Below are 19,515 nucleotides of genomic sequence, written 5' to 3'. Positions count from 1 at the left end.
AACAAACCATACTGGTTAAAGGAGCAGAGATTGAGTTCAGAGTTGAGATTCATTTGTTTAGTCCTTGAGAGTGCCTGAAGATGAGATTAGAACAGAACAAATCACTTGAGACCAACTGGGCGCTGCACAAGAATGATACTCTATTTGTATCATACACTCACATACACTTTGTTCCAAATAATTTCCAAACCTTTTCTGTGAAAAAAAGAAAAAAAATCAATATGATCTTTATCAGGAAAAACCATATTTGCAAGGTTAAGAATATTATACGTAGTTCATTACTTATTGAGAATGTTTTTAAAACATCCATTTTCTGAGGGCCACTGCAATACATTAGCACATTACATTTACTGAAATCACTTTCTTGAATTTAGTATTAATTTATAGCACTGTCAGTGGAATTGTTGATCCTATCAACAGTGATGTAAATACTTATTATTTTTAAATGAGTGAGAAGTTAAGAAATAAAGACCAGATGTATGAACATGTCTTGCCAGTTTACCTGATAAGATAATTCGATTTCTTTGCGAGCTATTTTAATCACTTTAACCGAAAGTTGCATGTCACCCAAGCGTCTATAAAACTTTTAAAGTGATTCGGTTTTCTTGCAGCCAGGAAATAAATATTGTTTCCCACATGGCTAGACTACAACACATCAAGAACAATGTTTCCTTGTTAAATTTTTATTAGAATGCTAAGTCGTGACCTACATATTAAATACAACAGATACCTACTCAATGAATAAATCTGCACTATTAAAGCTGTTTGTATAAATTGTCACCATGCACTACTAATTTGTTAGCAAACCCCTTAAATATCAAACTTTCAGGTCATGTCCTTTTTTAATCCCAAGATCTCTGCACAAAAGTGCACTTGCGGTGAAGCATTTGCTTTTGAAGTTGGAGAGATGGTTCACTTCAGAAACCGAGGTGGACAAGAGGATGCCCTCCAGGCTTTCATAAGGAGCCAGGGCATTGGATGCAATGGCATCAAATTGGTTTTCAATGGTACTCGGTGCCATGGGAGTCAAGTAAGACGATGTGCTATCCCCAAAGACTGCCTAAAGACACTTGATAAGGGTATTTTGGATGTACTGCGCTGAAGCATTTGCTTGTAAAGTTGGAGAGATAGTTCACTTCAGAAACCGAGGTGGACAACAGGATGCCCTCCAGGCTTTCATAAAAAGCCAGGGCAATGGATGCAATGGCATCAAATTGGTTTTCAATGGTACTCACTGCCATGGAGTCATGTAAGACGACGTGCTATCCCCAAAGACTACCTAAAGCAACTTGATAAGGGTATTTTGGATGTATTGCAGTGAAGTATTTGCTTGTAAAGTTGGAGAAATGCTTCAATTCATAGACCGAGGTGGACAAGAGGATGCCCTCCAGGCTTTCATAAGGAGCCAGGGCAATGGATGCAATGGAATCAAATTGGTTTTCAATGGTACTCACTGCCATGGAGTCATGTAAGACGACGTGCTATCCCCAAACACTACCTAAAGCAACTTGATAAGGGTATTTTGGATGTATTGCGGTGAACTATTCGCTTGTAAAGTTGGAGAAATGCTTCAATTCATACACTGAGGTGGACAAGAGGATGCCCTCCAGGCTTTCATAAGGAGCCAGGGCATTGGATGCAATGGCATCAAATTGGTATTTTATGGTACTCAGTGCCAAGAGGATGCCCTCCAGGCTTTCATAAAAAGCCAGGGCATTGGTGCAATGGCATCAAATTGGTTTTCAATGGTACTCAGTGCCATGGGAGTCATGTAAGACGACGTGCTATCTCCGAAGACTGCCTAAAGTAACTTGATAAGGGTATTTTGGATGTATTGCGGTGAAGCATTTGCTTGTAAAGTTGGAGAGATGCTTCAATTCATAAACCGAGGTGGACAAGAGGATGCCCTCCAGGCTTTCATAAGGAGCTAGGGCATTGGATGCAATGGCATCAAATTGGTTTTCAATGGTACTCACTGCCATGGAGTCATGTAAGACGACGTGCTATCCCCAAAGACTACCTAAAGCAACTTGATAAGGGTATTTTGGACGTATTGCGGTGAAGCATTTGCTTGTAAAGTTGGAGAGATGCTTCAATTCATAAACCGAGGTGGACAAGAGGATGCCCTCCAGGCTTTCATAAGGAGCCAGGGCATTGGATACAATGGCATCAAATTGGTTTTCAATGGTACTCAGTTCAAAGGGAGTCATGTAAGACGACGTGCTATCCCTGAAGACTGGCTAAAGAAACTTGATAAGGGTATTTTGGATGTATTTTATTATTAATTTAAGAATTTGAATTGACTGTTTCTAGCTGGAGCCACCTATTTTAAATTGCTGAGAACGGCAATTTTCTGACCTAGCTTGGTGAAAGATGAAATGAGAGAGATTGTATGGTCGTAAAGATTAAACACTAACCTCGGCCAACACCTAAATTAACTTCACATGCAGTGCAATGAAAAATGATCTAAACATTGAGCAAAACACAAAAAACACAATCCCCTTTAGAAGACGGAAATGTAAAAAAAGATGGGTACAGAATCTTTTCCTATTCAGCATGGAAAACATTGTTTGTATTGCAATTTACCTTATTTTGTTTTGTAAAATTTTGTTGTTCAGCTTTTCAGAAGAAAGGGCCGATGCCAGGTATGTGACTTATAAGGCTCATACAAAATGTGGGCATATTATCTCCCTTAAACTAATATAAGGGGGATAGGGATCTACAGAGTAGTCTTGATGGTGCAATTTAACCATGCAGTGATTAATCCTAAATAACTGTATTTCCTGTTTGATATTGTGAGTTGAAGTTAACCTATGACAATAATGCATACTGACAAGGTTCTACAATGATAACTTAACTTTAATTACGTGACTACTGCAGCTTTTGAAAAAATATATATTAAAATTACTCATGTGTTTACTTCCGTCAACGCTTGGATTTTAAATAACCCAAGCTGGATTTTTTATATGTTGCAATGCGTGTATAGAGCTTTCCTCTAGTATAATAGTTGCTACAAATTTCGATGTACCAGAACAGGACATTTTTCCGCAGTTTCCACAAATTCAACTGTCAACGAAAATGCTGAAAACAGGAATCTTCAGACTTTGAAAACTGCATGTAAATAAGAATCTTCCTGCAATGTTTTCATAAGACCGTATTCTCAAAAGGATGCAAAAGTGAACTTCAAAAGATCATTACGGTCTTCCTTCCCGACAAATGATCATGAGCAAGGAAAAGGGTTGGGTCTAGCTGGACCGCCTGGGGTCTGACGCCGTATGCCCAATGCTCAAAGTAAACACGGCTTATTTCCTATGCCATCTATGAGATGTGAGATTGTCAAGTTGGTTTTTGCGTATATTCAATCTTCAAAATGCATCCACGCTGACGTGTAGTCCAAGATTATGAGCGAATAGCTGATTTAGAAATGGGAATTTCGATGCATGGTTCTCCTCCGAGCAGCAGTGTACTTACAAAGTGGAAAAAATTTGTTTTGAGACATCGCAAAAACTTAATTCTAAAAGGCAAGGTTGGCATATGTTCCTTGCATTTCACAAGAGACTGTTTCACCGGTGCAGTTCACGTAAAAGGCACTGAAAGAAGGATTGATTGAGGATCTGTTCCGACAATTTGAAAAGGCAAGTCCGTTTCTTCTAGTAATCAAAACAGTCAGTAGCTGAATGAATACACAGGTGCATTTTCTCAAATGTTCTGAGATAAATACAAAAGTAGTAAAAGTAGAAAGGTACAGAGTCGAAACATGGTTTTTCATTGAAATCTGTTCTTTAAAAGGGATTTTTTAGGCTAGTACATTCTTTTCTAGTCACTGTGCCATTTTGCAATGAAGGTAACTAAAGCACAAATAAGACCTTATTTTACTCGAGTCAGAAAGTTTTCACACCTTTTCCTCATTACTCTTGCATCAATGTGATTCCCTTTTATGCATTGTTCTTTTGTAATTGAAAGAACAATAATTTATTACAGTCATTTTTGGTTATAAGAATATACGGCTCTTCAGATGTTATATATAGGTTTTGGGAGACGACCTTTTGTATCATACTCCCCTTGAGCACCATTATGCATCATATTTGGATCCACATCTATGAATACTATTTTAATACAAATTAGGTCGCCATTTTCAATGTTTTCAACTGAAGGGACTTATGCAACAAGTCCCCAACACATTGCCAGTTAGGCCATCTACAGTGTTAAACCTTGGCAAGTCAATTGCTCTTCCGGCTACCAAATTAACTGGTAGGTTAAGTCACAGTTCATTACTTTAAAATGTGTTCAGAGAATCTCTTACTTAGTTACTTAATTCTGTCGTATTGGTCTTTCCTTGGTAACTGGATTAAAACACGGTCTCTAGTATAAAACCCTTTGCTGTTTCTAATTCAGACTGATATATCAAATCCATACAATGACCCATAATAAAGTATTGGTAAAGTTGAGGATTTTTTGTCAGAACTGCGAGACCGGTTGTTCCCCATATAAAAGTGATGCGGGTGCTCGCCACATCTCTTGAGGTCAAATTTTCATTGATTGGTTGATTAAATAAAAAATGACAAGGGGCACCCTTAACGTCAGTTTGGTACAGGAAATATTTCAGAGAGAACTGCTTTTAGCACCTCTTAGGGACCGATCGTTTATTACGTCCTAGGGGGGGGGGCGGTGGTTTTCTAAAAAATCGAGTGTTTGAAAATTTTACCCCCCCAAAATTTTTTTAAACAAAAGTTCTACCCCCCACTACAATGACAGTTTGAAAATTTTACCCCCTTCCCCCCCCCCCCCCAATGGTTGGCCTTGTGGTTGAATTGTTGAGAAGTTCCTGGGCACAACGCTTGGTTACATGCGAGTCGCTAGCTCTCTGAATCTGAACTGGCAAGAGAAACAATCAGAAGTTAGGCGAAATTCAAGTAAGGAAATGTACCTTAGAATATCTCTTGAATGTCTTGATAATAACGATGTTTTGTTATTGCAGGAGTCTATTCTTCACTCGTCAAAAGAAGGTACACAGAAGGTCAAAGCAGCTCGGGGTTTGAGAGCAGTACAGGAGCATTCGATGTATGGATGTAGATATATAGATTTTGAAGAAGCCTACCATCTCTATTCGTCTTTTAGTCAATTTTTTTGCCCAGATAAACTGCTTGATGAAATACACGGTTTGCATGTCCATGTCATTACTCAACCTATTACGTGCAAGATCTTTGTCGCTCTGAAGAATAGTAGCGATATGGAGAAGTTTCTAGTCGATTTTACCAACTCTATGATTGATGAGAATGATTGCTAAATACATTTAGTTGGTACCTTTTGTATGTCTTAAAATTTTACCCCCCTCACTTTTCGTACAAGGTAAAAAATTACCCCCCCAAAAAGAGCTCATTTAAAAAAATTACCCCCCCTCAAAAAACACCGCCCCCCCCTAGGACGTAATAAACGATCGGTCCCTTAGGAGGAAAAACAAGTTGGAGCCACGCCTACATTTTGTTTAAACCCTGGTTTAAAAAAATCAGACTCAGGAGACCAACTAAATAGAAGTTGGTAGCAACTACTAATGGAGTTTGGAAGTATTCACATGAGCTCTCAAACTCTTCTAGACCACCTCTACTGTTTACTTCAGATTTACATTCACCATTACCTTACATTAATCGTTGCTATTTGTCTCGTTTCTCACTGCAGAATTCCCAGTTGTGATAACTGCGTTTAAAATTTCAAGTGACTGGAGTTCCATCGAGATGGGAAGGACCCTTTCACTGTGTTTTAGATGTGAAAGGCTTCCCGGCAAAACCTTTCAGTTCTGGGACCTTTCTAAATGCCTTTAAGGCCGACTGTATTGTACCCAACAAGTATCTAGAACTGGGTAAAAAATACGTTCTGAAGCACCAAATATTTGTGGGGCAGTTAAGTGATACAACCAATATAGAAGGCCTCTCAGACGAAATTGATGCTATGGATGCAGAATGTGAGAGGAAATCAGCTTAGGTAACACAGTTAAACCAGTGTAAATACACCCCTAAGATAGAAAATAAACGAAGACGGAAGGGAAGTGAAACGAAAGAATTTACTCCACACATCTTCAACTGAAAAAAACCTTCGTCATTTTGGAGAGCATTCCATGCCATATCCTGTTTTCTTAATGCGGTACAATACGCCTTTATAAACAGAACAAAACCACGCAAAATTTTCAGATAACAAGAAAGATCTTGTCACAATTTTGTTACTTTCTTCCAGCCGTTAAAACAATTTACAACATTAAAAACACGCACCTCTCGGAGGCGGACAGCTAGAGCTGTTCATTTGCGAGGGTGGCTGTTCTAGATACACAATTATAAAAGTACTTGTGGTTCTTTTTTCCCTTGATAATTTTTTTCTGCAGGTGTGTCAGATATCAGGGGTAGCAAATGCCCTGTGTCAGCATCACAATATTCTTTGCAGACAGATAGCTGATTATGGAAAAGAAATCAGGTAACTTTAAATGTTCACCATGAGTGAATCAGATAACTTCGTTTACATAGCATAAAGGGTGTTTATATACACACACATTTAAGGGCCTGAGATGTCTACATAACTATACGGACACAATAAGCCGCTTCTATTGAGATATTTGTATCTGATTTTTGTACACTGCTCTCTTCCGTATGTGGCTTTTTTCTTAAGAGACTGACTAGAATAACCATGCTAGTTAGCTAGAATAAAAGTCATTTTTTTGCACAACACTTTTTCCTGCCTCGTCACCCTATTATGAGTGGATGAAGTTAATTTGCCATTCGCCACTGATGAAGGTGGCCAAGTTTCAGTGTTTCACTTTTTTCCAAGACAGCTGCAGCACCCACCTTCTTATACAAAATATTAGTTCTTTTTTATTAGGGTATTGCCATTCAGGGTGTAAGCCTCTAACTACTGATTTCTAATCTTGACTCACTCTATGGTCAAGATATAGCTGCAGCACTTCTGGTTATTGGAGGGAATGCAATGGCATTTCACTTTCAGCGGTTATGTGACCTTATGGGTGGTGTTCCACCAACACTTGCTGTCAGGGACCCTGTTTCAGGGAAATCAACTGCAGTGGAGTGCGCATTACCACTATTCGACCAAAGAAAATGTATTGGTACTAATTTTCGTGGGCACTTAATTTTGTGAAAAAAAGTCGGCATATTTCGCGGGTCTTCATGTTCGCGATTTGGGTGCAAAATTACATTCTTAAGAAATTAATTTTCGCGAAAATGAAAAACAGCACATTTTATTTCGAGTTTTATTATTAGTTTACACTTCTTTCATATTGGTCTTTCCTTGGTAACTGGATTAAAAAACGGTCTCTAGTATAAAACCCTTTGTTGTTTCTATTTCAGACTGATATATCAAATCGTGTACAAAGAACCATAATAAAATATTGGTAAAGTTGAGGATTTTTTGTCAGAACTCCAGGACCTGTTGTTCCCCACATAAAAGTGATGTGGGTGCATTTTTTTCTTTCTTTATTAGGGTACTGCCATTCACAGCGAAAGCAACGTTGTTAGCAATTGAAGAAAAGATGCAGCAAAGAAGGGAAAGTCTAGCAAGATTGACAAGATTAAGTCTTAGCCTGTCATCTGTCGTCCCTCTCAGCTTTTTGGACTTTCCACCGCAGCAACAGAAGGTGATCAGATCTACCTGTGCAGTGAAGGAGCTCTGCGAACTTTATTTTCATTTTTCGCTACGGATTTGTTGCCGAAAAGTTGCTTCTGTGGTAATTTGTTGCAGTCTGATTCTCTATCATTCAATAGGCAAGGTCATGCAGTCTCCATCAATATATTTTGTATGTGTGGTGACTCCATCAAGTGGTTATCATCCCCAATAATGGGAGGAACTACAACAAAATACCATGTGAATATGAGGTAGGATGATTTTAATTTTCGTATAATGGTTTGTATTTGTATTATTCAATTTTCTGAAGTATATAAGGGGCATTTGAAGAGAGCATAAATAAGCTTACTGTTTGAAAACTACACATTTCTTTTGTAGAATGATTCATTGACTACTGGGTTGACAGAAACTCAGTATTTCAGTGTCTGTAAAGCTGTGAATATTGGTTCAGAGGGTAAAAAAACTTTTGATACAGATTAGACACTTTATTTGCTTTGTTTACAAAATACTACTAAACCTCCGTGGGGAACTATTTCATCAAATGACCATCTCACTTATGCAGGTACATCTGACTTGTCCTTAGCAACCATGTGCTTATATTTACCACATACCTTTCCTGGTATTACTTCCTGTTATTCCTCTAGTTTTGCTCTTGAGGTTTGACTGTGTCACAATAAATTGTTTATCTGTTATGCTGTTTATATTGGGACAAATCTTAATACTCTTTTAATAAAATTCTCAAAATTTATAGTTTTGAAGAAGCTCCAGTACATGACTGTGGTAAAGAGGGTTTGTGAAGAGTCTTTGCATGCTGCTCAAGAGGAGATCAAGAATAGCCCTGGTTATTTTGCTAATGGAGAGGTAGCAATTCATTTTTGTTCAAAAGTTGCATTTTTTGTTTCTTGTTTTGTCGACTGTGATTGTGGGAGCTTGTAAAAGAAGAGGCCGTGGACTGTCATGACACTAACCATTCTGTTTTGTAGTGTGTGATTACTGATGCCAGGCATGATTCCTCTTGGTCAGTAGGGCATACAACTGTGTCAGCTCTCTCATTTTCGTAAGCTGCCTTCAGTGTATAATTTATTATTTACCTGGGATTGGTTCAATCCCTGTCATATGTCTCTTTGCTTAATAATAATCACTATGTTTGGTAGGACCAAAAAAGTTGTTGGTGTTTTGAACTGGAGTCAGGCCAGTGAGACATCAGCAGTAAGCTGCACGGTTCCAATGACAAAGGAAATTTGACATTCCTCATAGAAACACAAGGTATATTTATTCATGGAACTATTAGTACTAAGATGGCATAAAATATGGTGCAATATTGAAACATCAGCCTTAATTGTGATATATGTTTTGTTTGCTATAGGGTTTCACGTTTCTGAAGTTGCACACGACTTTGTCCTCCAGCTAAAGAACTAGAATTTCACTAAAAGAATACTGAACTCTTTTGATTCTTGGCACGGTATGCTTTTTAGATCAATTGCTAGAGCCAGTTACATAACTATGCTTTCACTGGTAACCTATTGTATTGCTCTATGATCAAACAAACATTTCTATATTGACAGGCGCAAAATCAGTGACTAAGGCCATGAAAGACACGTTATGACATCATAATGGGATTTTATGGCAAGGCATTTGATAATGGTTTGCAGGCCAAGGCGCCAGGGTCCAAGCCTATCTAATTTCCAGCCAATCAGAATTTAAGGCGTTCCGCACTATATAATTCTTAGGAGCGCTTTTCCATGTGCTCGCCTCCTTTTGATCGCTCACCATCATGTCGTTCACATCGCTGGTTTGAACCAATTTTCAGCATCTTTCCACCACCTCCACTTCTGCCTGCCTGCGAATTACTTCCTACTGTTTCTCTTTCTTGTCTTACTGGGTGTGGCGGTTTTTCCCCCCACCTTTTGCTGAAGAGATATTTAGTTTATTATATATTGGCAGATCTTGAAAATAAAGTTCGTCACCTTTGGTGGCCAAATTTTCTCCAACCAAATCAGACTCTGTGTTTATCTCCTCAGCAAACAAGTGCGCCGCCACGCAGAGCTCTTGGTCACACAGTGCACCGTTTTCAGCGTCCTTCTTACTGAAAAAACGGCTTGATATGAAAGAAAGTTGCATCAGGTCCACAGAGAGATGAGGGGACAAAGTGGTTCTATGAATTGTCTGACAAAAGTTTGTCATATACTTGTCTACCTCATTTTATTAATCCCTATTCCCAAATGTTGGCACAAAATAAGCAATCTACACTTGTCTAGATGTATCTGGACCGTTGAATTTACTCTCTAATTGAAATCATGTCATAATTCCAACAGTGAAAAGTACAAGGACACATATTTACTTCTGTATGAAGAATAGCCCAGCAAGCGAGGATGACTTCCTTGCAACCTTCTTAAATGTCGTTGATCACTATCAGGTATAATTCATTGTACATTATTCACCCTTTTTATTTATTGGTGGAATCAATTTCAATTACTTCCATATATTATGTTTATTGATGTATTCATAACAGAGTTATAGTCAGGTGCTGGATTTTTTTGTGGCTGTTATTACACAGGAAAACCATCACAAATGTCTTGATGACTCTAGATGCAAAGAGGAGGGATATGTATCAATAAAGAAGCTGCTCACCGACGCTAGGGCCATTGCGGCATACAAGAAGGCCATAAGTGGCGCCAACATTTATTGACATGCTTCTTACCTGTACTATTTCATACTGTTGTTTGTCTTTAACTGACAAAGTGTATTCCAAATCTGGTGGTGTTCACACTTGTCGCTTCTGGAATTCTCAATCAAAGCATGTTATACCTTAACTACCTGTAACAGTTGTCTGTCTTTAGCGGAAGAGATTTCTTCCAAATCTGGCAATGTTTAATCACGCAATGTTTATGTGGGACTTCTTGAACTTAAAGTTTCATTGGCACATAATTTGTCCAAAAATGTTCCCTTGTTACTGTATAACAGAATACACCATTGAATGTGTTAGTCTCTCCTTTCTCAGGCAGTTTTTTCTTACAGGTATTAGGCTGAAATTTCTCCAATATTGTCATTTTGTGTACCTGGATTTTTCTCCACGCTGACCAGTATGGATAACCATTTCACTCATGTAGCAATTCATTTGTCATCTTAGTTGATTGTACATATAGACCAATTTGTTGTTGGTTAAGTTGCCGTTGGGTAGAATTCTCTGATTACTGTATTTTATTTCTATCTCATTGGCCTACTTTGGTGTATACAGTGAAGATAAATTATATTATACATGGATGACATGGATTATACATCAAATTATACAGGAATATTACCTCTTGCCCATTTCTTTCAAGCTGGACAAAATGCAATTATGTGATAAGAAATGAGTTGTTTTCAGTTCAAATATCAAATGATCATTTGTTAGCAATCTGGATGACAGTTTTGATTCTACTCACCCATCACTAACTGTTTCTAATCCGTTATTTTACTTTATACAGGAAATTTGTGCGAGACAATGTCAGGATGACATCACAGTACATCCTTCTAAGGGTGAAGCATATGCAGATGATTGTGATGAAAGTGAGAGTCTGTTGGAGACTACACGAGCACAGTTGGTGGGTGTTTTGGATTCATCTAGCGAAGAGCATGGTCCAAAAACATGTGACAGAGGAACTAAAAATCCCCCATTGCCTCAGGTTCCTTACAAAGACATGGCCGAAAGGAAGCAAAAACTTATTAGGGCTGACATAACTCAATTGATAAAAGATTTAGCAATGAAAATGGTCCATTTCGTACCTTGAGATCTGACTTTATTTATGGAGGAGTTGGTTCAAAACAAAAAGTTTTGTTCAACATTTGGGCTTAGTTCAGATACTTAAGACATCACCTGCAACCCAACAATTTTGGCCCTGGTCAAGGAGTACTAAAGTTCTGTTGACAAAGAAATGAGGCAAGAAGTGAGAAGAAGAGCAAGGAAACAAAGGAACTTGATAGTCTTATGAACGTTTACACTCAATAGGCTGTTCATCTTCTGCGCACGAAACACCAAGGGGAGTACTATAAGTTCATTCAGGGCAATCTTCAACCAGGCGAGGCCATTGTAATCATAGATTACAAAATGAAGTTGGAACTGCGTGTTAGGACCCGTGAAATTCAAAGGGACTGGTATGGAAAATGAGTGAAAGTGAAAGGAGAACAGAAGTGAACAACCTCTAGAGTCAAGATACTAAACAGGACGCATGGTTTAGCCAAAGTGCTATGCATGTAGGATTCAAGTGGATGGCAACGGAGTTCCAGGTGTCCAGTTGTCTTTATTTTCTGATAAGCAATTTAAGTTATTGACTTGATTATCTTATTACCCAGGCGAGTCTTAAAGTGGCATTCATTCTTCATGTTTCATCTACAAAGCCCACCTCCAGCTTCTCTCTTTTCTTTTGTTAAGCGCTAAATTAGTTATTTTTAAGGTCCAAGTAAAGACTTATTGCAGCCTGTTGTTTCTTTAGTTTCAGGCACCAACAAATTGAAGTTAGTTTCAGCTTTAAGTTCATGCATTCTCGGACTGGATCTAAACAATAACTTGTAATTTTGTAAACTACACTTAACTGTTTTCTTTCCTGGAATCCTTCAATTAGAAATAGAATGATTAGGTACGTAGACTATGGCTTCCACTCGAGTTTGTAGGAAAATCCTTAATGTAGCCTGAATTAAATGTTGTAAGCCAATTAAAAAAATTCCAAATACTTATGATGTTTCCAGGCTGTGCGCTTATTTGATACTTTAAGGGGGCAATGATATCTGAATGCTAAGTTTTTTGTCACCTTTTTACATTTTAACCTTATAGTCCGTCCTCTCGAGATTTCGTGATTTCATTTTGTGATTTTATTTCATCCTCTCGAGATTTCATTTTTCTAAAATGCTGCATTATTGCTGGGTATTGGCAGGTTTCCTGTAGGTACATTTGGACCCTAATTGTACTGTGTGGTTTTGTTTTTCAGATGCCTTCCCACCGGTCTGCACGATCCAAACGACCATCCAGTCAGGCCTTGGAGTCTCTGGTGGCTTCACCTCCTCGGAGGAGGCGCCCGGCAGCACATAACAGTGCAATAGTCCCTCCTGTGCCTGCCGCCCAGCCTGTCAAACCAGCCCCTCCTGTACATGCCGTCCAGCTTGTAGAACCAGCCCCTCCTGTGCCTGCCATCGAGCCTGCTGTGCCCGCATTTCCTCCTGCCCTGTTTGCGCAGTTGGTTCAACAGGTAGCAGCTGAGGTGACCAAACAGTTACAACCCACGTCTTCTTCGCCTACTGTTCAGGGGCCTCAAGCGGCATCTGCTGCCTCTGCTTCCTTCCCTGGTATGGCTGGGACAACATCTATTCAGCAGTTGACCACAGAGGTCCCTGTGGTCAATTCATTAGCAGTGGACTCAGCCAGACAGCCAGTTCCGGCGGGCAATGCATCAGTTGTGGACCCGGTTGCCCAAGTGGTACAGTCAGTCCACTCCTAATTAGCAGGCGAGGTCCCTTCATCAGGGGCAGTGCAACCAAAGGAGGTCTTTACTTCTATTCATTTGCCAGTCGATACACGAGTGCCGTTAAAATTAAAAACCAAAATCTGGCAGAATGAGTTTGTTGACTTTGGTCTGCTCTTGGCAAACCAATTTTCTGAGGGCAAATACCAGCTCACCATTAACCCTGGTGATGGCTCTGCCCCCTCTTTGGCTCTGGAGCCAGTTACTAAGCCAAAGAAAACCGTTTCTTTTGATAGTTGGGTTCAGGCTTTCCATGTGTTTGCAGGGGTTTATACTAGCCGCTTTCCAAGTGATGGTCCTGGTCTTATGAAGTATGGATCCACCATCCAAGACCTTGCTGCCAGGGGTCTGAACTGGCGTTTTTATGATGAAAATTTCCCTTTTTGGCGACAGACCCCTGCTACTTCTCTTCCTTGGGGGACCATTCATTGGGAGCTTTGGCTCTGCTCACAAAGCCCGGTCAGTGCAAAGAAGCCACAAACCCCTGTAAACACTGGAAAGCTTGGGCATAATCTTCGTGTTCCAAAGGGATTTTGTTTTTCTTACCATAGGGGTGGTGACTTTATGGGCTGCTCCTTTAAGCATGATTGTTTTAAATGTGAGGGCTTCCACCGTGCTTTCACATGTAATTTTCGTGCCAAAAGCGGTGGGATTCAATCACAGAACAGAGGTGCAACAAAACCTACCTCCCATTCAACCCAGTCCAGCTCAACAGTTACCAACCCCTGTAAGCATTAGGCGTATGCTTCCTTTTCTTACTGGGTATGACCATTCAATTGTTCAGTTACTAGCCTCTGGTTTTACATTTGGTTTTCCTTTGCACTTTGATGGACCTCGTGTTCTCAAGAGGCCCCTAACCTTCTTTCAGCTCTGCAAAATCCGGCGGCTGTAAATGCTAAGCTTTCTAAGGAGCTTGACGCCCATAGGCTTGCTGGTCCTTTTTCATCCCCCCCTTTCCCAGTCTTTCGAGTATTACCCCTCGGTTTAGTTCCCAAGAACATTGAGGGTGAGTTTCGTCTAATTCACCATCTTTCTTATCCAAGAGGCTCCTCTTTGAATGATGGAATTTCTTTTGATTACACTGGTGTTTCAAATGCCACCGTGGAGGATGCCATTCGCTTGATTAAGTCTGTGGATCAAAATTGTTTTTTAGCCAAAACTGATGTTAAGAATGCCTTTCGTTTAATTCCTATTAGCCCTGAAGACTACGATCTTTTGGGAATATCCTGGCAAGGCCTTTATTATTATGATAGGTGCATGCCTACGGGCTGTTCAAGTTCCTGTAGAACTTTTGAGATGTTTTCGACTGCTCTTGAATGGACTGCCCAGAAGAAGTTGCATATTCCTTATATTTTGCATTTGCTAGATGATTTCTTGATAGTTTCTCCCTCTCAAGCCTCATGCCAACATCAGTTGGATAATTTTTTAATGTTCTGTAGTTATTTGGGTATACCCATGGCACCAGAAAAAACTGTTGGCCCATCGACAACACTGGCTTTTGCGGGTATTGAGCTGGACACAGTTCTGACGGAGGCCCGTTTACCCCAAGAAAGCTGGATAAATGTCGTGAACTTCTCTCGGCTTTTCTTCGTCGGCGTAAGGTCACTCTTCAGGAAATTCAATCATTTACAGGATTGCTCAATTTTGCCTGTACTGTTGTTGTCCCAGGTCGGGCTTTCTTGCGCAGGTTAATTGATTTGACCATTGAAGTACGAAAACCACATTCGCCTTTCTAGCCAAGTCAAACAGGATTTGTTGGTTTGGCAATCGTTTCTCTCAAGTTTTAATGGTCGCTCATTTTTTCTGACTGATCAGTGGACCAATTCTCATCAGCTAGAACTGTATACTGATGCCTCTGGTGCCTTGGGTTATGGTGCTGTTTTTGGTAGACATTGGTGTTACGGTCGGTGGCAGGATAGCTGGTGTCACCTAAACATTGCCTTTTTAGAACTTCACCCAATTGTTTTGAGTCTGCATTTATGGGGCCATGAAATGCAGAATCAACGCATCCTTTTCTTTACTGATAATGAGGCATTGGTTCATGTCATCAACAAGCAGTCTTGTAGGGATATGAACTTGATGTTTTTAGTTCGTAGCCTGGTGCTTGTTTGTTTGGAAAAGAATATTTGTTTTAAAGCCAAGCCTATTGCGGGTGTGCACAATGTTCTTGCTGATGCCCTTTCTCGGTTAAAATTGCAGACTTTCAAACAACTGGCACCGGCCTACATGAATCCTCATCCCACAGAGATCCCTCTTCATCTCTAGCCTCTCAGTTGGCGTCAGTGACCTCCTATCTGCTGCGTTCAAGCCTGCAACCATCTGCCATTCCCACTTATCGGTGGGCTTGGAAGCTTTTTCATAAATTCTACAATTCAGTTTTCAACTAACCCTTTGCTTTTCTTCCCATTTCCCCATCACTACTGGCTCTGTTTATTGCTTATTTGTTTGATTTCCACTATGCCCCATCTACTGTGACCACATACATTTCGGCCTTGGGATATTCGCATAAGCTGTTCGGTTTCCCTGATCCATTTAAAGTGTTTTATGTTTCTCAAATCCTCAAGGGCTATAAGAAGGTGGGTTTCCGTTTGGATAGCCGCCTTCCTATAACACTTCCTATTTTGGACCGGTTAGTATCAATAGCTCCATCCTTACAGGGGTCTACCTACCAAATGAGTAAGTTTCCGGCTATGTGCTCTTTCGCCTTTTATGCCTTTTCGCGCATAGGCGAAATGACTGCTACATGTAATAGCAATGCTAACCCTCCCCTTCAGTTATATCAGCTCACTAAATTGATTTCACCATCTGGGGAATTGATGGCTTTTAAACTTACCTTTGGGGATTTTAAACATAGCTACAATGCACGCCCCTTTTCGGTGGTTCTTTCCCGGCAGCCCAATTCCACCTGTTCCGTTGCATTGTTGTCACAGTACTTCACCTTACAGGGCGTCAGACCTGGGGCCATTTTCCTTTCAGAGGATGGGTTGCCTGTCTCAAGGTCATTTTCCTCCAACCAGCTTTTAAGGGCTTGTCAATTGTGTGGCTTAGATCTTTCCCGTTATAAAGGTCATAGTTTCCGAATTGGTGCGGCTTCATATGCAGCAGATCAGGGGTTTTCTGATACTCAGATAAGAATGTTAGGACGCTGGAAGTCCAATGCTTTTATGCGCTATATCAGGGTTCCCAGTCTCCGTTCCTGAACACATAATTGGGTCATTATAATTATGGGCAATGAGGGTCAGTTTGCATGGGCGGCTGCCCCCTCTGTTTCTCTCAATTTTCCTTGTTACTAAGAATTCATCTAGCAAATAGCAATTTTTACCATCTTTTATTTTTTGGCATAATTTCAGTCTGTCATCATAAGTACTGGTAAGGTGGGTTAGTTTGCATGGGCGGCCGCCCCACCTTGTTGTATCTTACTATATTGATCTCAATTTTCCTTGTTACCAAGGATCAATTTTGCAGCTAGCAAAAGATGGTAAATTATTTTACCATTTCTTATTCCTTATGGATAGTAAGTCAGGTGTGGCATGCTTGCATGGGCGGCTGCTCCACTTGAATTCTTGACTCAGTTTGCATAGGCAGCTCTTTCAGGAGCTACTTTAAGTTCTTGTCATGAAGGGTGTAATTCCTGACTCAGTTTGCATGGGCGATTTTGTCAGGAGTTCCTTTTTTCATTCTTTTTGTGAACGGTCTAATTCCTGATTCAGTTTGCATGGGCAACTTTTTCAGGAGCTACTTAAAGTTCTTGTCATAAAGGGTGTAATTCCTGACTCAGTTTGCATGGGCGATTTTGTCAGGAGTTACTTTTTTACTTCTTGTTATGAACAGTCTAATTCCTGATTCAGTTTGCATGGGCGGCTTTTTTTAGGAGTTAGTTTTCAATTGTTCAGGTTCTGCTAGTCTTTGTGATCTGATTATTGTAGTTAATTTTGGGTGTGCCATGCTTGCAAGGGCGGCTGGTACACCATCGTAATATTCAAGAAATTCTTTGTCAGTGCAGCTGATTAGCAGTTATAGCTTGTTGTCTATCTTATTCTGCTCTTGCCTGGGGTGGGGCATCAATGCACCTTTGGTGTCATTGCTTTTGGCGTTTTTTTGGGCCCGGACCTCAACTGGGCAAACATATAATAACAGAATTCATTCATGATTTGTTTGTTTCAATAAAAGCGGCTATGGACCTATTGTCCATACCCATATTGCTCCAACTTTGGTGTGTTTATTTTTGTTGCCCAGAAAACAGAGCTCAGGCAAGAGCAGAATTTATGGGTTTGGTTTGGGCGGAGAGAGAAAGACAAATAATATATTTGCTAGCAAATAGAATTTTTATGGCTTCTTCTCTCTTTGACCGAAGTTTATTGATAGTCAGGGGGACTGGGTCTTGGAGAGGTGGCAATGGCCATTATGTCCACCCCCCTCCTAGGTTTAACGCAAATCACGTGAATAGTCAAGCCATGTGCTTGCAATTCTTTTTTTATTACTCGATGCAAGAAGCCGCTTTTGATTCCCACCTCCTTCCCCTGCTCCACCCACTTTTCTTGTCTGTATATTTAGTGTTGTGCGTTTTTCTTGGCCCGCACCTTTACTGGGCAAACATATTATAACAGAATTCATTCATGATTTGTTTGTTTCAATAAAAGCGACTATACACGTAATTGCTCAAACTTAGGTGTGTTTATTTTTGTTGCCCAGTAAACAGAGCTCAGGCAAGAGCAGAATTTATGGGTTTGGTTTGGGCGGAGAGAGAAAGACATAAATGTTGCATTATTGCTGAACACACTAAAAATACCTGGGTATTGACAGGTTTCCTGTAGGTACATTTGGACCCTAATTGTACTGTAAAGTTAAAGGAACTTAGTTCCTTTTTTTATGTCAACCCTCCCTGCTCTCACAATTAAACCACTTATAGTGCTGCCCTGGAACATTTTTTAGTGAAAAACAATTTTTACATGGTAACACCCATGGCATAGAACAGTATCTACAGCATTCAGACTGCTTGAAACTATAATTTATTGTGTATTTGATACATGTGCTGCATACTGTTACTTGTAGGTTGAGAGGTGCTGGATGCAGCTGTTTGGAGGAGACGATATTTCAGGTAATCCTCCGGAACCAAGACCATCATGGAGAGATGACTGTTCACGCATATTGGGTAAAAAGGTAAACTGTATTTCTTAATGCTGTTCTGTTGGGAGTCATCATCACCACCATTAATATTTGGGGCTCAAAAATGTCCAATTTCAGCTTTGCTTATACACTGTAGGTAAGCTGCTCTAAATTTCTGTTGTCCAACCCTATTTCCCTCTTGCCCAAGTTTACGAAAATTCTCAAAGGGAAGGGAAGCAAAGGAAATGGTGCATGTGATTTTCTTAGAGTTTGATGTGTTATATGGAAAGTGAAAAAAATTAAAGGGACTTCCTAACTATTAATGGTATTAAATTAATTCGAATGATGGTGTTAATGCAAATGGAATTGTTGCAACATTTTTCTTTCAGATATACTTATGACTGAAGTAGTTGAGTGCTTTGTTGTGGGCCACTGGGCAGTATCCCATAACAATCTCACTGACCAGCATGTCTCAAGGACCACCAAAATGTAATTAACACAAAAAGAGAAAATAGTTACCAACCAAATGAGCTGTATGAATCACTGATAGAAACATTTTCCAAAGAGGGCGATGTGATCCTTGACATTAGAAGTGGAAATGGTAGGTACATTTTTATTGCATGATGTATTTGCCTGTTTGGATTAAGCTCAAGGTTGTCTGAAAATGAAAAATGTATGAAACTACAGTAAATGTACCTATTCTCGGACACTATTTGCATTTATCACAATAAGTTACCTCAGAAGGACGGGAGCAAGCTGAGACTTTCCTAGCATAATTATAGTTCCTTCCTCACGCAAACACGTCCTAAAGATTGGAAGATTGAATGCCTGAGGTTTCTCCGTAATTCTGAAAAATATTGAGCGGCATATTCTCAGACAGGCAGTCTGTAATTTTCAGACGATCTTTTTTAGATGATTAATTGCCTTTTCTGGAAGAAACCCTCTACACTATGTTAACATATGCTTGTTAAAGAAAAACAAAGTAATATTAAAAGTAAATGTAACCATTGTTGAATTCTTATAAAGCCTATGTGGGTTTTTGCATGAAATATTAGAATTATTCTGACGTTTTAATTATAAATACATTGTGTCATATATCTCATTATCTAGCATACTAGCAGCCTTGGAGATGGCAAGGCCATCCATCTATGTTGATGAGGTCACGAAAGAGGCGGAGCAGGCGCATCTCCTGGAGGATATTAAGGAACTTGCCCAGCAGAAAGAAAAAAATTCTGATTAATAACAAATCTGTGTGGATCTTAACTTAATGCTATGTTTACAAATTGCTGCTTTG

At 39.8% G+C, this 19,515-nt stretch overlaps 1 protein-coding gene and 2 pseudogenes across 1 annotated transcript; all 3 read left to right on the top strand.

Moving 5' to 3' along the window:
• The first annotated feature begins 832 nt into the window (after positions 1-832).
• On the top strand, positions 833-11,390 carry LOC146460294 (uncharacterized; annotated as a pseudogene).
• A 1,179-nt stretch (positions 11,391-12,569) lies between these two features.
• LOC146460293 (uncharacterized) lies at positions 12,570-14,655 on the top strand. The gene has a single exon (XM_085088242.1). It carries the CDS (start codon positions 12,585-12,587, stop codon positions 13,089-13,091), a length of 507 nt encoding a protein of 168 aa, XP_084944368.1. The 5' UTR covers positions 12,570-12,584; the 3' UTR covers positions 13,092-14,655.
• LOC146460292 (uncharacterized) lies at positions 14,571-19,461 on the top strand (annotated as a pseudogene).
• Positions 19,462-19,515: the final 54 nt, after the last annotated feature.

Source organism: Pavona decussata, unplaced genomic scaffold (genome assembly GCF_977016875.1).
Source record: "Pavona decussata unplaced genomic scaffold, jaPavDecu1.1 SCAFFOLD_214, whole genome shotgun sequence".
Lineage (NCBI taxonomy): Eukaryota > Metazoa > Cnidaria > Anthozoa > Scleractinia > Agariciidae > Pavona > Pavona decussata.
The sequence above is the reverse complement of the archived record's forward strand: the minus strand, read 5'-3'. Positions and strand labels throughout refer to the sequence as shown.

Bases quoted from the DNA above. Each gene is read 5' to 3' on its own strand.
- LOC146460293 (XM_085088242.1), top strand. From the start codon at position 12,585: ATGCCTTCCCACCGGTCTGCACGATCCAAACGACCATCCAGTCAGGCC.